General features: G+C 39.2%; 2 protein-coding genes across 3 annotated transcripts; one reads left to right on the top strand and one right to left on the bottom strand.

The window, feature by feature from the left end:
• Positions 1-3,566: 3,566 nt before the first annotated feature.
• On the bottom strand, positions 3,567-6,876 carry LOC117207168. The gene is made up of 5 exons (XM_033447110.1): positions 6,471-6,876; positions 5,393-6,140; positions 4,750-4,854; positions 4,496-4,675; positions 3,567-3,654 (listed from the first exon to the last, which is right to left on the bottom strand). The coding sequence occupies exons 1-5, from the start codon at positions 6,754-6,756 to the stop codon at positions 3,567-3,569; spliced, it is 1,407 nt and encodes a 468-aa protein (XP_033303001.1). The 5' UTR covers positions 6,757-6,876.
• A 5,765-nt stretch (positions 6,877-12,641) lies between these two features.
• LOC117207152 lies at positions 12,642-17,953 on the top strand. Of its 2 annotated transcripts, none has more exons than XM_033447083.1 (6): positions 12,642-13,285; positions 14,248-14,748; positions 14,970-15,217; positions 15,461-16,031; positions 16,758-16,977; positions 17,350-17,953. In XM_033447083.1, exons 2-6 carry the CDS (start codon positions 14,248-14,250, stop codon positions 17,517-17,519), a joined length of 1,710 nt encoding a protein of 569 aa, XP_033302974.1. In that variant the 5' UTR covers positions 12,642-13,285; the 3' UTR covers positions 17,520-17,953. The 2 variants fall into 2 exon arrangements, with proteins under 2 accessions (XP_033302974.1, XP_033302975.1); XM_033447084.1 differs by having other exon boundaries at positions 16,763-16,977; positions 17,350-17,488.
• The last annotated feature ends 261 nt before the right edge of the window (positions 17,954-18,214 follow it).

The following is an 18,214-nucleotide window of genomic DNA, read 5'->3' as shown; positions in this document are numbered from 1 at the left end:
GGCCACACGTGAACAGAAATTATACGTTACGTACAAATAATACACGTAAAAAAATGATTTCTTTGAAAAATTTTTCGCACAAATCTCGAGACACGGTATAACTTCTAATTTTTTAATATTTTAGATCATTTGCGACATTTACAAGCGTCTACGTAGAAGAATCGGTTCGAATAAAAGAGTTGATTTCTCTCTTATAGTAAGAAACGAACAAATTGTGGCTAAATTCTCAGGCAGGTCTGACGAACACTTGTGCAAAGTTTCAACAAAATCCCTTATTAATGATTTTCTTCCGATATAAGCCATTACCTGAATCTTCCAAATTATGCGTCTTCTCAAGATTCCAGATGCACGAAATAATCCGGAAAATGCTTCATTTTCTTAAAGTATGTAGCTTGCTATTAGGTCGTCCGAAAAGTTTCTTCCGTTTTATATTATTTTATCGAATTACGTACGATCCATTTTGTCCTATCAAAGTAAAGATCACAACGTTCGACAGATTAGGTTTCATGTTTGTATAAAGACACGTTGTTGTAAAACACGTGTCTGTAGAAGAAAGACACTTTCCGGACAACCTGATATATAAAATTATCGTTACCAACGAACTACCTTAAGCATTGATCTTCAAAACGGCCCATTTTCTCAACGTTCGATCTACGTAATAATACAATTTACCGATCTTTCAAATGATCCATTTGCTTGACATTCGATATTTAAGAATCAGTTATCTCCGATTCTTCCAATTAGAATTTCTAAAATTTCGCCAAACAATCAAATGCTTTGTCGATAAAACGAAGAGAAAAAGGAAACGGTGAGATCCCTTTACGGACGTTGTAATCGCAAGTTTCCAGAAATCATTTTCCCGTGTCTTCTTGACCATTCGATCGTACGAAAGTCAGTGATCTCGTTAACACAGTTCTCGCAACGATAAGAAATCGCCATAAGTATCGAGGGAATATCCGCATCCGGCGCGATCACCGGAAACTCCATGTCTGCTCGTCGGTTTTTTACCAGCTCGTCGACTCGTCGAGGATAACCTCGTCAGAAGTAGAACCGTCGATAAAAAGTGGCTCACTTTCGTTGCCATTCAAACGCGATCTTACGATCACACGAGCCACCGCAAGGCGGTGGACGACGTTCCGCGAAAGTGTGTTTATTAGGAAAGAGGCTAGGGTAATTAGAGATAAGTGCGCGTAATTGGCTGGACTTTCTTTCCACGGTTGTCCGTCCCTCGAATAAAACGTTTTACTTCTGAATCGACACGCGCTGGAATTCTGCTCTTTGTTTTATCTTTGCTCCTTGCTTTGTTGCGTATGTGGCGCGTGTGTGCCATTAATTGGACACGATGACGATCGTGGGAAATGGAAGATCGGTTTCACTCACATGCTGGTATTCTGTACGTCGGCTTTTGTATGGATGGTTAAGCGTCGTGGAAATATTATACGCGCGGTTGAATTTACTTCGGTGCGATCGAATATACAGGGTGGTTGGTAACTGGTGGTACAAGCGGAAAGGGGGTGATTCCAGGCGAAAAAAGAAGTCGAAAATATAGAATAACAATTTTTCGTTCGAGGCTTTGTTTTCGAGAAAATCGACTTTGAATTTCCGCTCGGTACGCCTGCACTTTATCGCGTCTCACTGTAGATCGTTGTCTCGATGGAAAAATTAAAAAAAAAATTTATTCTATATTTTCGACTTCTTTTTTCGCGTAGAATCGCCCCCTTTCCGCTTGTACCACCAGTTACCAACCATCCTGTATAAGAATAATTCGTCGTTTTATGAAATTTACGACGGTACAACTTACAAAGTAAAGTTATACCAATTTTCGTGTAAACGAGATCGTCGGTGTCACATTGATTAATTTAACGTCGAAGTTGGATGTTGTAACAGAGTTCGAATGAGATATGATAATTCGTTTATTCGATTAACAGAAATTCGTGTTGACTATCGAATGGATAATTAAGTGAAAGGGCGTTGATTAAAGGAAACGAAGATATGTTTTATCGTATTCAGTGAAGCAGGCTGTCATTAATCAATCGTTCAGGTAACAGTACGGTGATCCACGCTGGTCTTTCTTGCATTCCTCAAGTGAAAATGGAGAAGCAAATCGGTCGACCCAAAATTCGAGTCCCACCCGGTATTTTTCAGCCCTGGACGCGCCTCAACCGACCGATGTCTTTTTCCATCGTTCGATCTTCCAGTTAACTTCTATCTAAAGCGCGATGTTTCTCCATAATTCGCTTCTCCATAAACTTCAATAATAATTTCAAATTACGAAAATTGAGAAAAAGAATTGAAAATAATAAAAAAAAAAATGAGATGAACAGGATGATTTTCGTGAATTGGTTGAGGTATTGGTACTCGAGACGCGTGTGAAAGCTCGTTGCACTTGCCGATAACCCGTATCTCGTCGCAGGGACATAAATTCCGGACTCAAACTAGCGTAGAATATTGTCGACCCACTTATACACTGTGACTACTTTCACTTGCGCCGAAGAGAAGCGCACTCGCACCAACAATTCCCGAATAATCCTTTCATTCGGTCGTGGTGCCCTTGTTCGGTGAAGCTTTGGTCACTTTCATCGACGCTCGAGCAAAGGAACGTGTTATAGCTGGTGATACAAACTAATCGGAGTGTATACTAATTCGTTGTACAAATATTTCAATTTAAAATGCTGCTGTAAATTGTGAGACAGATCAGTTCGATTTCCGAGTGGTTATTAATACATATTGATCGAGGATTGTTAAAATTTTTTTTTTTCTAATACAATTAAATATATTATCGTTAGATGATAATATTAGGTTGCCCGAAAAGTTTCTTTCCTTTTATGAGGAAATAATAGGAAACATTTTCCTTTTTATATTATTTTGTCGAATCGCGCACGATCCACTTTGTTCTATCGAAATAAAAGTCACAACGTTCGACAGATTAGGTTTCGTGTTTGTACAAAGATGCATCGTTGTAAAAGACGTGTCTGTAAAAGAAAGACACTTTCCGGACAACCTAATACATTTTGTAATTGAAACACGTGAATAGAAAATTATGAAATTGGTTTGTACACGTTGGCAAATTGACGGAGTTGAATTGAAAAGAATCGAAATATTTATAACATTGATCGAAATATTGTATGCCAAGAGTATTTTATTCTTGAAATAATCGAATGGAGATTCAGTAAGAAGAAAGTATCGAATTATTGAAAATATAAATTTGATATTCTTAGAAGCACATTGGGCAGAATAATAATTTGTTGTTCCCAATTTTTTTCTAATTATAAAAATTCACATTACACCAATAATCTCGAGGTTACGGTTATTTTCGAATGATAGAAATATTAATCGACGTATGAAGAGTCGGAATGGTAGCAGTAATTACTTAGCAGCTACTTTCTGCCAGGTTTCTACGAGTCCGTTTCTGTGTCTTATTTTTAATACGATCGCTTGGAGAAAGTTAAACATTAGCAGGTTTCAATTTTTCACCGTGAAAATTGCTCACATCCGCGATTATAATGCAGGGAATCACTGTTACCCTCGTCCGGCTCTATATCTTTCATCGCAAATTAAAGAAGAGATTAACAAAGGACGTTGGTACAATCCTTTTTCTTCACCGCCTCGAAAACATCGTGAAGCCCGCTTTCTTTCGCCATTGTTGTCGATGTTCTAACAATAAAAAAAAAAAATCCATCACGTCGAAGCACAACGATACAGTTAAGAATTTATAAATAATTTTCAAATTTCTAAAAATGGAATAAAAGAGAAATTTTCTCTTCTTCATATTTTAGAAATCGTTGGAAAAAGTTGGAACAGCTCTTTACAAATAAATTATCTCTTCTTCTTTTATTTATTCTTTTTTTTTTCTTTCTTTTATTCGGTACGCAGAGAAACAAAAATTGTCTCCGAACGGATAACTCACGCGCGTTTTAAACATCGCCTTCGCTGTTCCACTTTTCTAATTGCATAGACACCATTAACTGGCTGACAAGCTATTAAAAATCCACTGATGAATCGGCTCAGAGTAAACGAACCACGTTTTGTAGAGCTAATAAAGCGATTTTTAACCTACTAAACATTATGCGTACTATCACTTGTCGCTGCTTCTTAGTTTACAGGTTTTCAAGAATTCTACGCAAGTCTTGCAACCACGATTATAAACGAAATCGTTCGATATTTCACTAAATTCTATTTTTAATTTTCCCAACGTGAAATTGTCCCCATATTCTGTTCGCAACTTTCCAAATAATTGAAGAATTATACAGTGAACGATTTACAAGAACTCGTAGACGAATCTCACGACTAAAATTGCATTTCACGCTTTTCTATGCGTCTTGAAAACTTTCCTCTCCAATTTACTCCAAACGATTAAACAATTATCCAATCTTCGATTAATATACATAAATAACGACGTAAGTTTCACGATCACAAGTATAAAGAAAATTACTCGACCTTCGCCCAAAATTCTGTTCTTCCATTTATTCTTAATTTTTAATAATCGAACAATTACCTTGTCGCCAGGTTCCATAAAATGTTCTGCAACACGGTGGATCCAGCGTCACCGCCAGCCAAGATCATATCACAAATGGATCTTTCCTCGCAGTCGTTGAAGGGATCCGTGTATCTCGCGTGTTTATGTTCCACTGGAAGGTCAGCGACCCTCCACTTGGACAAAACGATGTTAGGCTGGCTAAAGGGTTTCGTTCGTGATTAGAATTCCAGTAGACACGTTTTTGGAGCGGAAAAAAACGAGAGTGCACTCACGTAGTGTTGTCGACCTTTACGACATTTGGAGTCAGAGCAGCTATGAGCAGACCGAGAGGCAGAATAGCGCCGATCAAATGGAAGATCTTTTTCCAGACGGACACTCTGCGAAGAGAATCTCGTGAGCGAATAACATCTTTGAAGTATTGGGTTGGCAACTAAGCGATTGCGGATTTTGTCATTACCACCTAATGACACTTGGCTGCCAACCCAATAATAAAGCAGCTATTTTTATGTATTCAGGAATTTTGGTATTGTTGCAAGGACTGAGAGGAGAACGATAATTTAGGCGTCGCAAAACTGACAGACGAAGAAAGGTACAAGTGTACTTTTTCTCGTGAAAAAGATATCCGCTGGAAACGATACAGTTCTCGAGGTATCGTTGCTTTTAATTTTACTTTGAAAATTATCGACGCTCGTTCATCTTAACGTGACCATTAGTATTTAGAAAATTTTCATCGCGACGAACATTGATTCGCTCTTTGTAAACGATATGAATGAAGTTGTGAGATGTCTAAATTATTTTTGGCTGTTGCAGTGGGAAATCGCGATTTAAAAGAGAACACGGATCCAGAGGAGAAGTAGCAACTTGGAAGATATTTTCAAAAGCGAAGGAAAAGTGGAAAGTCGACGGAACGCTCACCTTTTCTTAACAGGATAAGACGGACGTTCGTCGTTGATAAAATCAACCTGATGATATCCACGGTGTGGCTGATAGATAGGATAAGGATACTTCCTAGTTGTGAGAAACGACGACTCCTGGACATAGACCACCCCGTTACTCGGCTTCCTGAACAACTCGAAATTTTTCAGATTTGACTGTTGCTGATTCTGATGATCGTAAAATCCAGTATAATGTGACATCTTTAAAGGATCAGCGTTCAGTTCCGGTTTTGAAAAGCTTCCCTCGTGTTTCTCACTTTCAGCCTGAAATTTTGACGGTTTTCCCCAAACGGTGGACGTTTGCTGATCGAAAACAGGCTTCTCTAAATTCTGGAAGATTTGTTGGTCCGCGGAATCGTACTGCGCCCCCATATTTTCCGTAACCGAATGAGAGAACTGTTGATGGAAAGCTTGATCCTTCGAAGAGTCGTCGTATTCGACTCTGACAGCGTCCAACCCATCGTCTTGAAATTTGACGTAACCATTCTGCGTCGTCCCATCTTTCTTACTCTCTTCAGTTGGTGCAACGACAGTTTCGAATAAATTCTGGTAAGAATTCCCTTGATTACCAGCCTGAAGAGTTTGCAGAGTCTTCGCCGTAGGCTGGAAGACTATTTGGAAATCTTTTAAATGTCGGTGATACGAGGCAGGATCCACTCCATTGTCGAAGTTGAAATGATGAACAGCGTTGAAGGGAACATTACTGATTCTCGATTCCTTAATTTCACCTATGTAGAAAAATTGTTAAGCGTAGTATCGAATGGTTCATTGAATATTAGAATTACGAATATAGCGACAGATAAATTTCCATTTGTTGCAATAAGAACAAAGTGGAAATATAAAGATAGGAGGATTAAAGATGGGTCGAAGATCTCACACGCATGACGCTCGATTATCTCAATCAAATTTACACGTGTCCGCCATACATCCTAATTCACACGCGCAACAATCTATACTCACTTGCTATCGATAAACATCCGTTCGATTCACTATCGTTTCGCACGAATCTTTCGCTCAAACTCTCTGTTCTGCATTCACTCAAAATTACGATACCACACCTAGATGTACACTGGGTCTGAATTCTCTGGAAATGTTTTTCCTGGCATTGATGGACAGTGTCAGCTTCCGGTAGGTCTGTACAGTTGTGGCGGACTCTGTGGTCGTCGCGGATTCCAACGAAAATTGGTCTTCGGTGGAGGACTCCTCGACGAATTCTTCCACTGGCTTCACCGCCTCGTTTGGAGTTAGGCTGCTCGATCTTGCGTGATCTTTGGCGCGGACTGAGCTTGCGAATAGCAACAAGATGAGGAATAACAGTTTCGTCGTAATAACCTGCCGGTCCATTCTGCGTTGGCGTATTTCGTAGAACGAAAAATGGTGGATGTGTTTAAGATGTTCTACGGCGGTGTGTCTATTGCACTAAACAGGATCTTCGGCGATTCGGCGTCTTTAACACGCGAGAAACTAGAGTCGACGTGTTCTCTAAAAAGCGTGAAGGTGAAATTCGTCTCTTAATCATCAGCCTTACTCCAATTGCCGTTGACAAAGTGCTCGTTTAGTTCCAGCTGAGGCGTGGGCGAAGGGGACGCTACAGAAAGATTTCGACAACGTATTCTCGCAACACTTTGGCGTCTAAAATTAATTGTACAGAAGGTTTCATTTATAGTACGAATTCTGGTAGCCTGTTGTCCTAAGACACAGGCCATCCGGTATGTTCCCATTCGCTCAAGTTCATCAACTCGTATCAGAACAAACAGAAAAACGTTTCACTCTATCATTGCACCGTTTGCCGAACGATTTATCGAACGCACTGTATTATTCCCGAGTCACCCTATACGTAAGATATACAAAGCTACATCTTTGTTAAATTATCACGTCGTTAACATCGAAATACACCATTTATTATTAACGACGAGGTAAATTATTTTAAGCGTACAAATTTTTCTTATCGTTTCTATCAACTTTTGACTATTTGGATTTCTATCGAATCATTACCATCGCGTATGATACGAATATTACAAATATCTTGTAATTTCTACATACAGGGTGGTGCGGTAGCCACGATATTTCAAACACCAGATAATTTAGCAAGGGAAGTGTTTCGAACGAGGGTTAATCGATAAAAGGAAAACCTAAACTCCTTGTATCGACATTTGTAGTGGCTTGAAAACTCGCTGACTTTTGGTTCAAAACATTTCACGTTGAAATCGAGAAAGAAAATGAAGAATCGTAGCGACCGACTCGCCGGCCACCCAGTATATTTTCAAACTTTATCTCAATTCGTTTCATCTACTAAATATTATAATAAGTACTCTACTTTGTATACTTTATTTATACTTTCGTATGTCACGTTGCCATTCTATATCTTCGAATTGCTCGAATGGATTCATCAAAATCCGCAGTCTGTTCGCAAAGGATAACCATAAGCGTTCGAGTATTTTCGCGAGCCTGTGTAAACAAGTTCATCGTCAGAACGTTCATCGGCGATAGTTTCTAGGCGATCAGATAATTACGATTGTCAGCAGCTTGTCTTCTCTCTGCTTAATACTTGTTTTCATTATCGGTACGTTAACATCTTGGCGAGGTCGGAACGAAAGTGGCCGGAAAAATAAGGAAGAAAGAACGACCGCGAAAGGGGATAGCCTAGATGTCGGGACGATATTCACGCATCGACAACCAGTTTCCATGGAAAGTACACTTGAGAATAACGAAAGGTTTTTAACGCGAGAAGTCACGAAACTCATAGAATAGACCCACGTAACCGACCACGTTATATCGGATTTCTCGGATGGATTCTGGGACACTTTTCACGCTGGCCGCATATAAAACCTGCAATGAAAGAAATAATCGTTTAACGCGTTTCCCAGCTACACTTTTCCCTGGTTTCACCGTTGCTCGCTCGTTAAGTCGTGGAAATTGCAACGATTAACGATGTATCTCGACATTTTCACGTTCAATTAGGCAATCTTTCAGATGCTACAACTTTGCCTATATGTCGACCTTGTGTTCGTAGTTTCGTAGGATTATCGGCTTATTGGATTGTACACGTGTGAAATTTTCTAACGATTCTATACGTGGCTATAGCTTACGATTACGACGGTTCTATCGGGCTATAAAAGTCGTTCGTAAGTGGATTTAACATTTTCAAGTCGTCTTAACTTTCAGACGCTAAAACTCCCGAGTTTCGAGTATTATTCGTTTTATTACACTCGTAGTATATTATACTGGCAGTGAAACGTAGCTATAAGAGAGCTGGTGATTTTAGTAGGTTAGAAGATTCATCCAGAGATGGATGTGGAATTTTCAACATCTCCGATTTTATCCCTACCGCGATAGAATGAAATTTTCAGAAATTTCGATCTCCTGTGACTCTGCTATCGAAATATCCATAAATATAAGTTCCCTTAATTAATAAATAAAGTAAATGAAATAAGTAAATATTCAAGCGAATCAATTTGAGCGATTCGATCATGAAATAATAAAAGTAATTCGTGATGTTCGCGAATGAGACGAAGAGGTTCGAAGATAAGTGTCGTAACCAGGCAAAGGAAGTCGATCGGTAAAACAAATGGATCGTTAAGGAAGAAACCGACCAGCTGGTTGGATTTCTACGGATGAGGCGTAAAATAGGAAGGAAAAATGTTTTATTACACGGCTTCACGGAATCTGAGCAAAGAGCGGAAAGGGGTGAAAAGACTTTCTAAGGCGAGTTTTATCAGCGAGCGGCGAGAGTCTGGCCTTGTTTCAAACAGAGGTCAAGTCGTGCCCAGGAACTGGTTAAAGCAGATGTTAGATACACGATAAACCTGTACAATACCAATCCTATGCACGACTTCTTCGTGTCCGAATAGTCATCGTGACTGTCGCCTTTTAATTAACATTCGTCTGAAACTTTCGTTCCGTTTTCTTTCAAAGATCAATTACACTTCGCAGTTTATATATAGGTGTAATTTAATCTTTTAAATTACGAGCATAAATCTATTACGATATACGATAAGAAATATTTATAAATGATCGAGATTATTGTGGTAAAGTGGAAGCTTTAAGTACTTGTCATTTCGTTCGTCGATATCTTATTGCCACATCTTATATTCGATTTATATATTTAAGAATTTTTTGCCATTTTAAAACATCATCGTTCCATCATCATTAAAAATTATTCTAATTTATTCTATTTACATTTACAAAATTACTTGACATACTTTATACGAGCACATTTATTTACCGGCTTGACCAACATTGATTCACGTTCGCCAATTTCTAATTACTCTGATCAAAAGATATCGTAATTAATAGGTTAAACCATTCTTTATTAAGGAATCTCATTTTTCCGTAAATTAGGCTCAAATAATAATCGCAACTTGTGTTTAACTATCCTCCGTTTAACGGTAGAGAAACTAGAGAATTAATTTTGATTTATTAACAATTCGTAAAAGATTATTATTTTCGCTAGCAGATATGAACATTCGCGAGTCTTTGGTTTTAAAGGGAAACGAGACCTTTTTGTATTCTATTTAAAATAGTATCAGATAAATTGTTTTCAAACGATAAAAACAGCTAGAGTACTCGAGAAAAATGTTAGAAAAAGGGAACTGTGAGTTTCTAGCGTCGATTGATAATTTCTCAAGAATTTCAATCGACAATTTTTCCAGATCAATCGCAAAACGTCACAAATGTTTCATTTACAAAACCTGGTCACTTTTTCATTTTTACCATATCAAAATTCTCTTCGTTTTCGCTATTTTCGTTCGTGACGTAGTTCCTTCGATGTTTCTCGTAATTCTAGAAAAATCCGTCGGTTTATTAAAAAAACACAGGACACGCGACACACGAGTCACGAGTTTCTGCACACGATATCCCCTTCCGTTTGGATCGGCCGACAACGAAAGTAGACGATCCCTGCACTTGACAGTCGTCTGTTCTCTCCTTTTTCCAATGCGCGTCCTGCTGCTCGTTTTCGCGGTTATCTACGCCGGAGAACGACCCAATTCCGGTTTCGAGTAGGCCAAGCGACCGCACCGTCAGACCGGAATCGGAAGGGAAAAATCCTGGCTCGTTGCGCGTCCATCGGAAGTCCAGTGGAATCGAACGATCTTCGTCTTCGGCATAATACAAAGATTCTTCGAGTTTCTATCAAATCTTTCGGAGCGTTTCGAAAACTGTTGGAGTTTCTTTAAAAAGCATGGAAAATTGCCAACAGCTTGAACTCGAAGTTTCAGTATCTTTCATAGAATAAATTTCCTAATATCAAATTCAAACTTTTGATCTTCTCGCATTTTTCCTTCTCCTATTGTATTTCGTATCTTGTATCTTCCATCGTGTCCTCCATTCGCATTTCCATGTCGCTTTGTATCTTCCGAAAATCGACGTCGAGTCGATGATCTAAGGTTTCACGTCCGACCAACGAAGAAAAATCAATTTACCGTTTATCGATCCTATGGAATTTGTTGAAATTCGTAGCGACGCTATAGGAAAATATTTCTAATAAAAATATCTGTAACAAAAAGAGGAAGAAAAGATGGTTCGCAAAATATAAGTGTTTGATGGACCGAGAACGAAGCAGGTAAGAAATTCTCGAAGAGAATCCTGCAGAATCATTGACCTGACCTAAGAAATTCCTGTTGGAAGAAAGAAATTAACGGGAGGTTTGTGGGTCGAGGATGCAAAAATGTGAAAATCCGAGCACGTGGTACGGAAACTGCTCGTAAAACGGAAAACGTTAGAGACGTTTCACTGGCGGAGCAAGGTGGAAGAATTTCATGGTGTGACAAGAGATAAAAAAGGGGAAAAACTCACGGGGTTTCTGTGCCGAGAAAGCGCAAAAACAGCGAAACGATCGACTCCCTCTGACTATAAAACAGCAAGGAATTGGTGATTTATCGAGCATGAACATCGTCATGCTCGTTCCTCTACTCCTTTTTCCCTGTGTCCTTAATCGATGAACGAATTCCATATGGCAAGACGACGAAATTCGTCTGTGAAACAATAGCAAGGGACTTTTATCGACGTTAGCCATCTTTTCCCTCTAATAACGTAACCATCGAAGACGCCACTATCAAAGTGGAAGAGCCGCCGAATATATTGAAACTATTTTCATTGTCAATCGATTCGCTTTTTAATATCGGAGTTTAATTCTCTGGTTAAAAGGATTCGTCTTGTGCCGCTGTATTTATTAGAAATCCGTGTGAAAGGATTCTCATTATTAGAATCTAATCTTACTATCGGAAAGAACACAATTCTCATTCTCATCTTCATCGTTCTCAGATGTCGATGATCTACGAATTTCTTAACGTTAGGAGCTATTGGCTTTATCAATACCACCTAATGACAAAATCCGCAGTCACTTAGTTGCCAACCCAATAGGTTTAGAGTGGAAGGATTATTTTTGCTATCAATTTTGTTAGAAATTTCTTCGAAAATCGATATTGTGAGTTTAATTTTCTTTTCAATTTGAAGGATCGTTCCGGAGAGTGGCCATTTTCGTTGGAACTTCGTTGATCAAGGCCTTCTTCAACGTCGTCGATACTTTTATGGTCTGGAGGAAGCTCGATAGCGAGTGTCAGTGCGAAGGAACCGGTTTTTAAAGATCCTCGGTCAACAAAACGCATTTACCGGCAAGATATCTATGAATCGACAAGAATTGTTCATTGAGAAAAATGGAGAACTCCGCCAGTGTGAACGGCTGACATTCCGAATCATAACCAGAAAAACCACCGTGCAAAGTAGCCGTTGATTGTCCACGCTGGAAACAATTAGTGCGTGACGAACCCTGGCTTGCTCGCTGGATTCTATTCGCACCTTGAAGTCAACAAGAGCCGAGGAAACGGACTGCATGGTTCTGCTCCTTAAACTCCTCAGAAACTTACGAGAAACCTAACGCTCCACGTTTTACGATATCCGTTTAAAAGTATGGAAAATTGAAAATTAACGAGAACTGGAAAGCATCGGCGAGTTAAAAATTCGTTCAAAATTCCAGAAAGAGAAACGTATTAAACCATCGTCATGCACAGGCGTCTGCCAAGTAGTTTCGGATATTGTGGCCGTTTCTTTCGTTATAGCGTGTCTATGCGATAACTAAACAGCGAATATTTATTCCTACGAAGACAATTAAAAAAATGAAGCGTAGATAGAATCTGTTTTGTCTACGAAATACTCCGACGACTACTATATACGTCGGGTGGTACTGATAACCGCGTTGTCACGATCCTGGTTTTATCAGTGGAAAGAGGACAAGCGCAGGTTGAAGGATGGTAATTCCGATGGAGGAAAAGTAGTGTACGAGGAACGGTCAGCCTAAAAAAGTTATTACGCCGATGATAGGCAACTTGAAAACGTCAACAAACGTAATTTATCGATGAGATGTAAAGCAACGAAAGATAGAAAAAAGAAAAGCTACAAGTCGAAACTGCACGAGATGAAGATCTGTGTCAGTTAGCTCGCCAAATCCTCGCGTAGATGCCCAACTGACAATTATCAGCAGCTAGAAGAACAGAGATACGAGATGAAGAGAAGAATGGTGGACGCGACCGACACGTCCGTTCTCCAGGTGACCAAGCGTACGGAGCGTGGACGAGCTTGTTGCAGCACGTGGTTGCACGAGCGAGACGCAAAATGGACCAGGTGTTCAGGAAGTGGGGACCTGGATTAAAAGCAAACGAGGGCAACGTCTCCGCGACAGAACCATCTCGGACCTTGAACAGTGGAGGTCGACGCGCGGTTCAGCTACCTTTCGGTTCACGTTGCTTACTTCGTGGTTTTCTAACGGGTTCCTGGCTGCCCTTGGTTCCAACCGATCCTACGATCGTTCGTTGGTTCGCTGCAGCCGAAAGTCGCTGCCAGGATTGCAGAACTTGGACGAAGACTATCGAAAACGGTTAGTGTCGCGACGTGATTTACTTTTCGTTCTCTATCTTTCACCTTTTTCTTTTTTGTTTGTTATTTTTCGTAGCTTTCGAGCAGATCGGTATTTTTTAGGGATGGTCCTTTTCGCGATACATTTTTTTTTTAAGTAGGATGGTCTTTGGTCTGTTCTTTTTTTTTTAATTTAATGCTTCTCTTTGTTTGCAATGCAACGATGAATGTTTCATGGACCACTCTCGTTTATCTGTAATGGCACGATCGATGATTTTTGGTCTTATCTTCTTGCGACGAATGTTCTATGATAGTTAGCATGGCTCTTCTTATTTGTCATAAGTTAGTTCTTACGTATTTCGTGTTTTTAGAAATGTTTTAACTATTTATCAACCGTTACTCTCAAACTATATTTTCGTACAGAAAAGGTTATCTTCAAACCACTCTACTGGTAGTTTCAAAGTGTCCCGCGAAAGAACTTCCAATTAACAAAGAATTTATTTACAGGTTTAATACTCCTAACGTATTTTCTCGCTATTTACCAAATTTCTTACTTGATATTCAATTTTTGGAAAGGTATCCATTTAGTTCCACAGGATACAACCAACATTCCTATTAATTAAATGAAAAATCCTAAGAAATTTCTGAAAATATCTCTTCCAATGGAAATAAATAAAGAGTGACGTTGTTCCCGAACACCTCGTATACAAAAATTCCCAATGTCTTACTTCCACAAAATACATTCTTTCCACTCCTCAAAGGATCCCAATAAACCCCCTAATACGCCTCCTCTAATAGCTCCAAACTGAAAATCGTTCCTTTTTTCCTTAAAATATTTTCCACCATGAAAGATAAATAACCAACCTAATCCGTAATAGAGAAAACCCATTTATCTCCTTGTCTACTAGTCACGAACAGATCGATATCCGCAGAAAACGTTTCTAAACCAAAAGCGTGTACATTCTCCTCGTCTTATCCTTGCAGATGGCAGCGAGAGGAGCGATCTGCCTGCTGCTGCTGGTGACATTGACCCTGAGGGGCTCGCAGTGCAGCGCGAGATACGTCGCGAAAGTGAAGACAAACGCATCAGAGCTCTTCAGGACGAGGGGGGAAAGTCTGAGGGTACTCGACGGACCGATCGCGGCCACGCGAAGTCCATTACACCAGGAGGCAAAGTCTGTCTTTCAGAACAGCAACCAAAGGATGATCAAAGACTTCCCCAGGAGCGAGGACGAGTCGATTAACGGATTTGAGACGTCCACCTTCAATCCGGACGTGTTGAACAAGTTCCTGGAGGAGTACGCGAGTAAGATCAAGAGCAGCACGGACAAGTATCAAAGATATCCGTTCAGGATCGTGAAACCTGCCGAAGCTCTGTCCCTTGAGGTGGATGATCAAACTACTACACAGTCGACTAATACGAGTTACGATCAAAATATTAAGGACGAGGAGGATACTATAAATTCTACGTCCACTGAAGACGGGGTAAGATAATTGTTTAAGGGTTGATTAAGTTAATGACGAAGGGTGTAATATTGTGTCATAACAAAAAAAAAAAAAAAGAAAATCTGGGGAATGAGTAGATGATACATTCATATTTTAGTGTTGCAATTTTCTATAATCTGAATTTTTCTTGCTTATGAGAGACGAAGATTGTAATCGCTTACAGGCTTTTTAACCGATTGTTCTGTAATTGACGGTTTCAGTTAAGCGCGACGTTGAACGACACCTTGAAGAGGAACAAGTATTACGGAGCGAATTCGCACGAAGATAGAAATGGTTGGGTTACCTTGGAGGCAATACCATGGTCGAAAAGCAAAATTTCTAAATGGCAAGCGACTCCAAGTACGCAGCGGCCCTGGCCGGAAGTGAAACCATGGGACAAACCGAGCATTGGGAAACCTTGGGCCTCGGATTACTCTGTCAGGCCAATCTACGAGAACAATAAGCCATGGTAAATTTGCCTGCGATTTTGCACTGAAGTCGTTCATTTTCTATTCTCTACATTGTCGTCCTAATTGAAGTAAATACCAGACCATCCGTTGAAAGGCAAAATCAGCTTCGTCAGAAATGATAAACATATATTTTCTACTTAACAAGGGATTTAACAAGCCAGAAAAGATATTTCATATTATACAGAATCGAATAACATTTTCATTTTCTCAAAGCAATTTATACCATCACGTTCGAATTGCAGGTATGAAAAGCCAAAACCAACTTGGCCAGAGAACACCAACGAGAAACCATGGCAAAAGCCTACAACTCGTCCTGCTTACTATACCGAAAAGCCTGAAGAAACTCAGGCTCAAAAGTGGCCTCCTGAGAGGCCGTCTTGGAACAATTATTCTGACCGTCCAAATAGCGACATAATTACCGACAATCGTCCAGCCAATTTCCCAAGTAACTGGAACAGACCTCAACCAACGAAACCGAGTTATCAATATTTGGATAGATACGCTGATAAAAACCAAGGAGAGGAGAGTAACGATTGGCATGATTTTCCAACGAGATTCGACGATCGTCTACGGCCTCCCACGGAGAGACCAGGATTCTCTCAGTATCAATATGTAAACAATCATCCACAGAGCTATCCCGGAAACGGGGATGGGCAATGGGTATTACTGTCGACGAACAGAGGCTACTCCAAGTCCAGACAAAGGTCGATGAAGATAGATTCGATAGGTCAAGTACAGAACGTTACTAAGAGCGTGGATAGAAATGAGGGAGAACCTGATCCAGCGATCGCCGTGGTCACGTCGAAGAGACAGGTTAGGCTAGATGATCAAAGAAGTTTCTGTAATATACTTGGAAAAACGTTTGAGAAAATTTGAGCATAGGAAAGATTCTTTGGATGTTTCTCGTTAAAATTAAGTATTACCCCTTGCTTGCAACTTTTATAAATTATCGATTGACAAAATGACAATTATAACTGTTTTCTTGATTCTCTCGTGTGTGTCCTAGAAGAGGGATGAAACAGAGTTACAGAGTCGACTAAAAGTCACCTATAATGATAATTGCAATATAATAACTCGCAGAAGGAGGAAAGAGCAATTCTTTCACTTTTGCGTCGTAACTCGCGATTCGTAACATGTTTATTAGTACGTGAGCCAGGCTTGCGTAAACGAAAAATCATTTGCGTGTTTGCGAAACGTAGCTGAGTAATCCCCGAAATTAAATCCCATGAACGAATCAAGGTTTCATTAGTAAGAACGAGAAATGAAGAAAATAGGATTATTCTACCTAAAATATAGTAGAAGCAAAAAGGAGAATTTTGGAGAAGAGAATATATTAGAACAAAATTCTGTCGTCATTTTTTCTTTACAATTGAAGACCCAAAGGCATGGGTGAAAAACATGATAGATTTTTTATATTTCCATATCTTATAGGAGGGCAATTTTGAAATTCAACACGTCATATATATATATCGCGTTGTCTTCGGTTTTGTAATATTTATCGGAAACTGGCAGTCGCTTGATGAAATATCGTTTACCTAGGTCAGGTTGACGGTGTTACCGTCGATCAACGGCACAAATACGACAACATCGCACGGAGGTCTTCTGGAAGTGGAAAAGACCTTCAAGAGCGTGGACCAGAGCCGAAGAGAGTACGAAATGGAGAGGCAAACGGTACCGATGATTCTAAGGAAGAGACCTATCAGAAACACGTTAGGAAATCAAGCATCTAGCTCTGCTGTCTTGGCTGCTGTCGGTGCTGGTAAGTTTGTCATTTGTTACTAATTTATCTAACTACTTTAGAGAAGTAGAACATAGGAATTGTCTGTAGGAAATAGAATTAATGTGGTAACATAGCAACAGTAGTATTGTGCATTTAGAAGCGATTATTTAAAGTAACAGAAGGATCAAAATTCTTGAAGAGACGCAGAGAAACATTGTTATTTATCATGTTCCTTACATAGAGAAAATTCACGAATTGTGAACTTGAGATTTTAAAGTTCGTAGAATTTAAGCGACGATTTAGAAGTTTAGAAGTTAAACGTTGTGAAAATAACGAGAAGATCAAAAACTAAGATCAGAAGCTAAGATTTAAGGGAATTGATTTCGTTGGAGTAAATTTGCTCCTCTGCAGGAATATTACCGGCAACGATGGCGATGATGATACCCATGTTTCTTGGCCGACGAAAGAGGGACCTAATGACTTCCGGATCGAGGCTCCTCGATGAGGATGATTCAGTGACGAATATTCGCGATCTCAATCCCACGAACGAACATCGAGTCCGTGGAACGAGACTACGATAGGTAAACCAATCTAGAGAAATAAACTCTCTGACAATTCGTGGGAATAGGAATGAGAATAGAAGATATAAATAAGAGAATTTAGCAAGAAAAAGAATTTAGAAAAAATAGAACAGACTTCGGATAGAAAATATAAAAAGTAAATTAACATACTAGAGTTTAAGAAAATGTACATGATAGATCTATACACATAATTTTAAGTATCTATTCCGTAAGTGCTTTACTTTTTATTTGTACGTTAATCAGGTTCTCTAGTTTAGTAGCGGTTAGTTGAATTTTCTCATAGAAAAACGAATGTGTTCTTGCGGATAGAAAAATTAGATTTTTATTACTAGTTTCGTTCGTATATATGACATATACACACATGTCAGGGTATTATGTAGACATGCATCTTATTTATTATTTATTTATTTAATCATATGCGTATTTATAACATACTTTACATTTCGTCGTTCGCTTTAATACTTAATAAAAAGCATAAGTACCAACGAAAGATACGATCGAAGAACGAAAGAGTCACTTGGAGAATAAAAAAATAGAATTTTTCGTTGAAAGTTTATCAAAACCTTTAGCGTTCCCTAAAAAACGTTTCTATAATTCGGGGAAAGCGTTCTTGGAATATATCTTTTAATGGAAATTAGATTCTATGCGAGAAATCCTATTCCTTAACATTTATTTTTAAAGCTTGTCGTACTCAT

Source organism: Bombus bifarius, unplaced genomic scaffold (genome assembly GCF_011952205.1).
Source record: "Bombus bifarius isolate JDL3187 unplaced genomic scaffold, Bbif_JDL3187 scf7180000008023, whole genome shotgun sequence".
Lineage (NCBI taxonomy): Eukaryota > Metazoa > Arthropoda > Insecta > Hymenoptera > Apidae > Bombus > Bombus bifarius.
The sequence above is the reverse complement of the archived record's forward strand: the minus strand, read 5'-3'. Positions and strand labels throughout refer to the sequence as shown.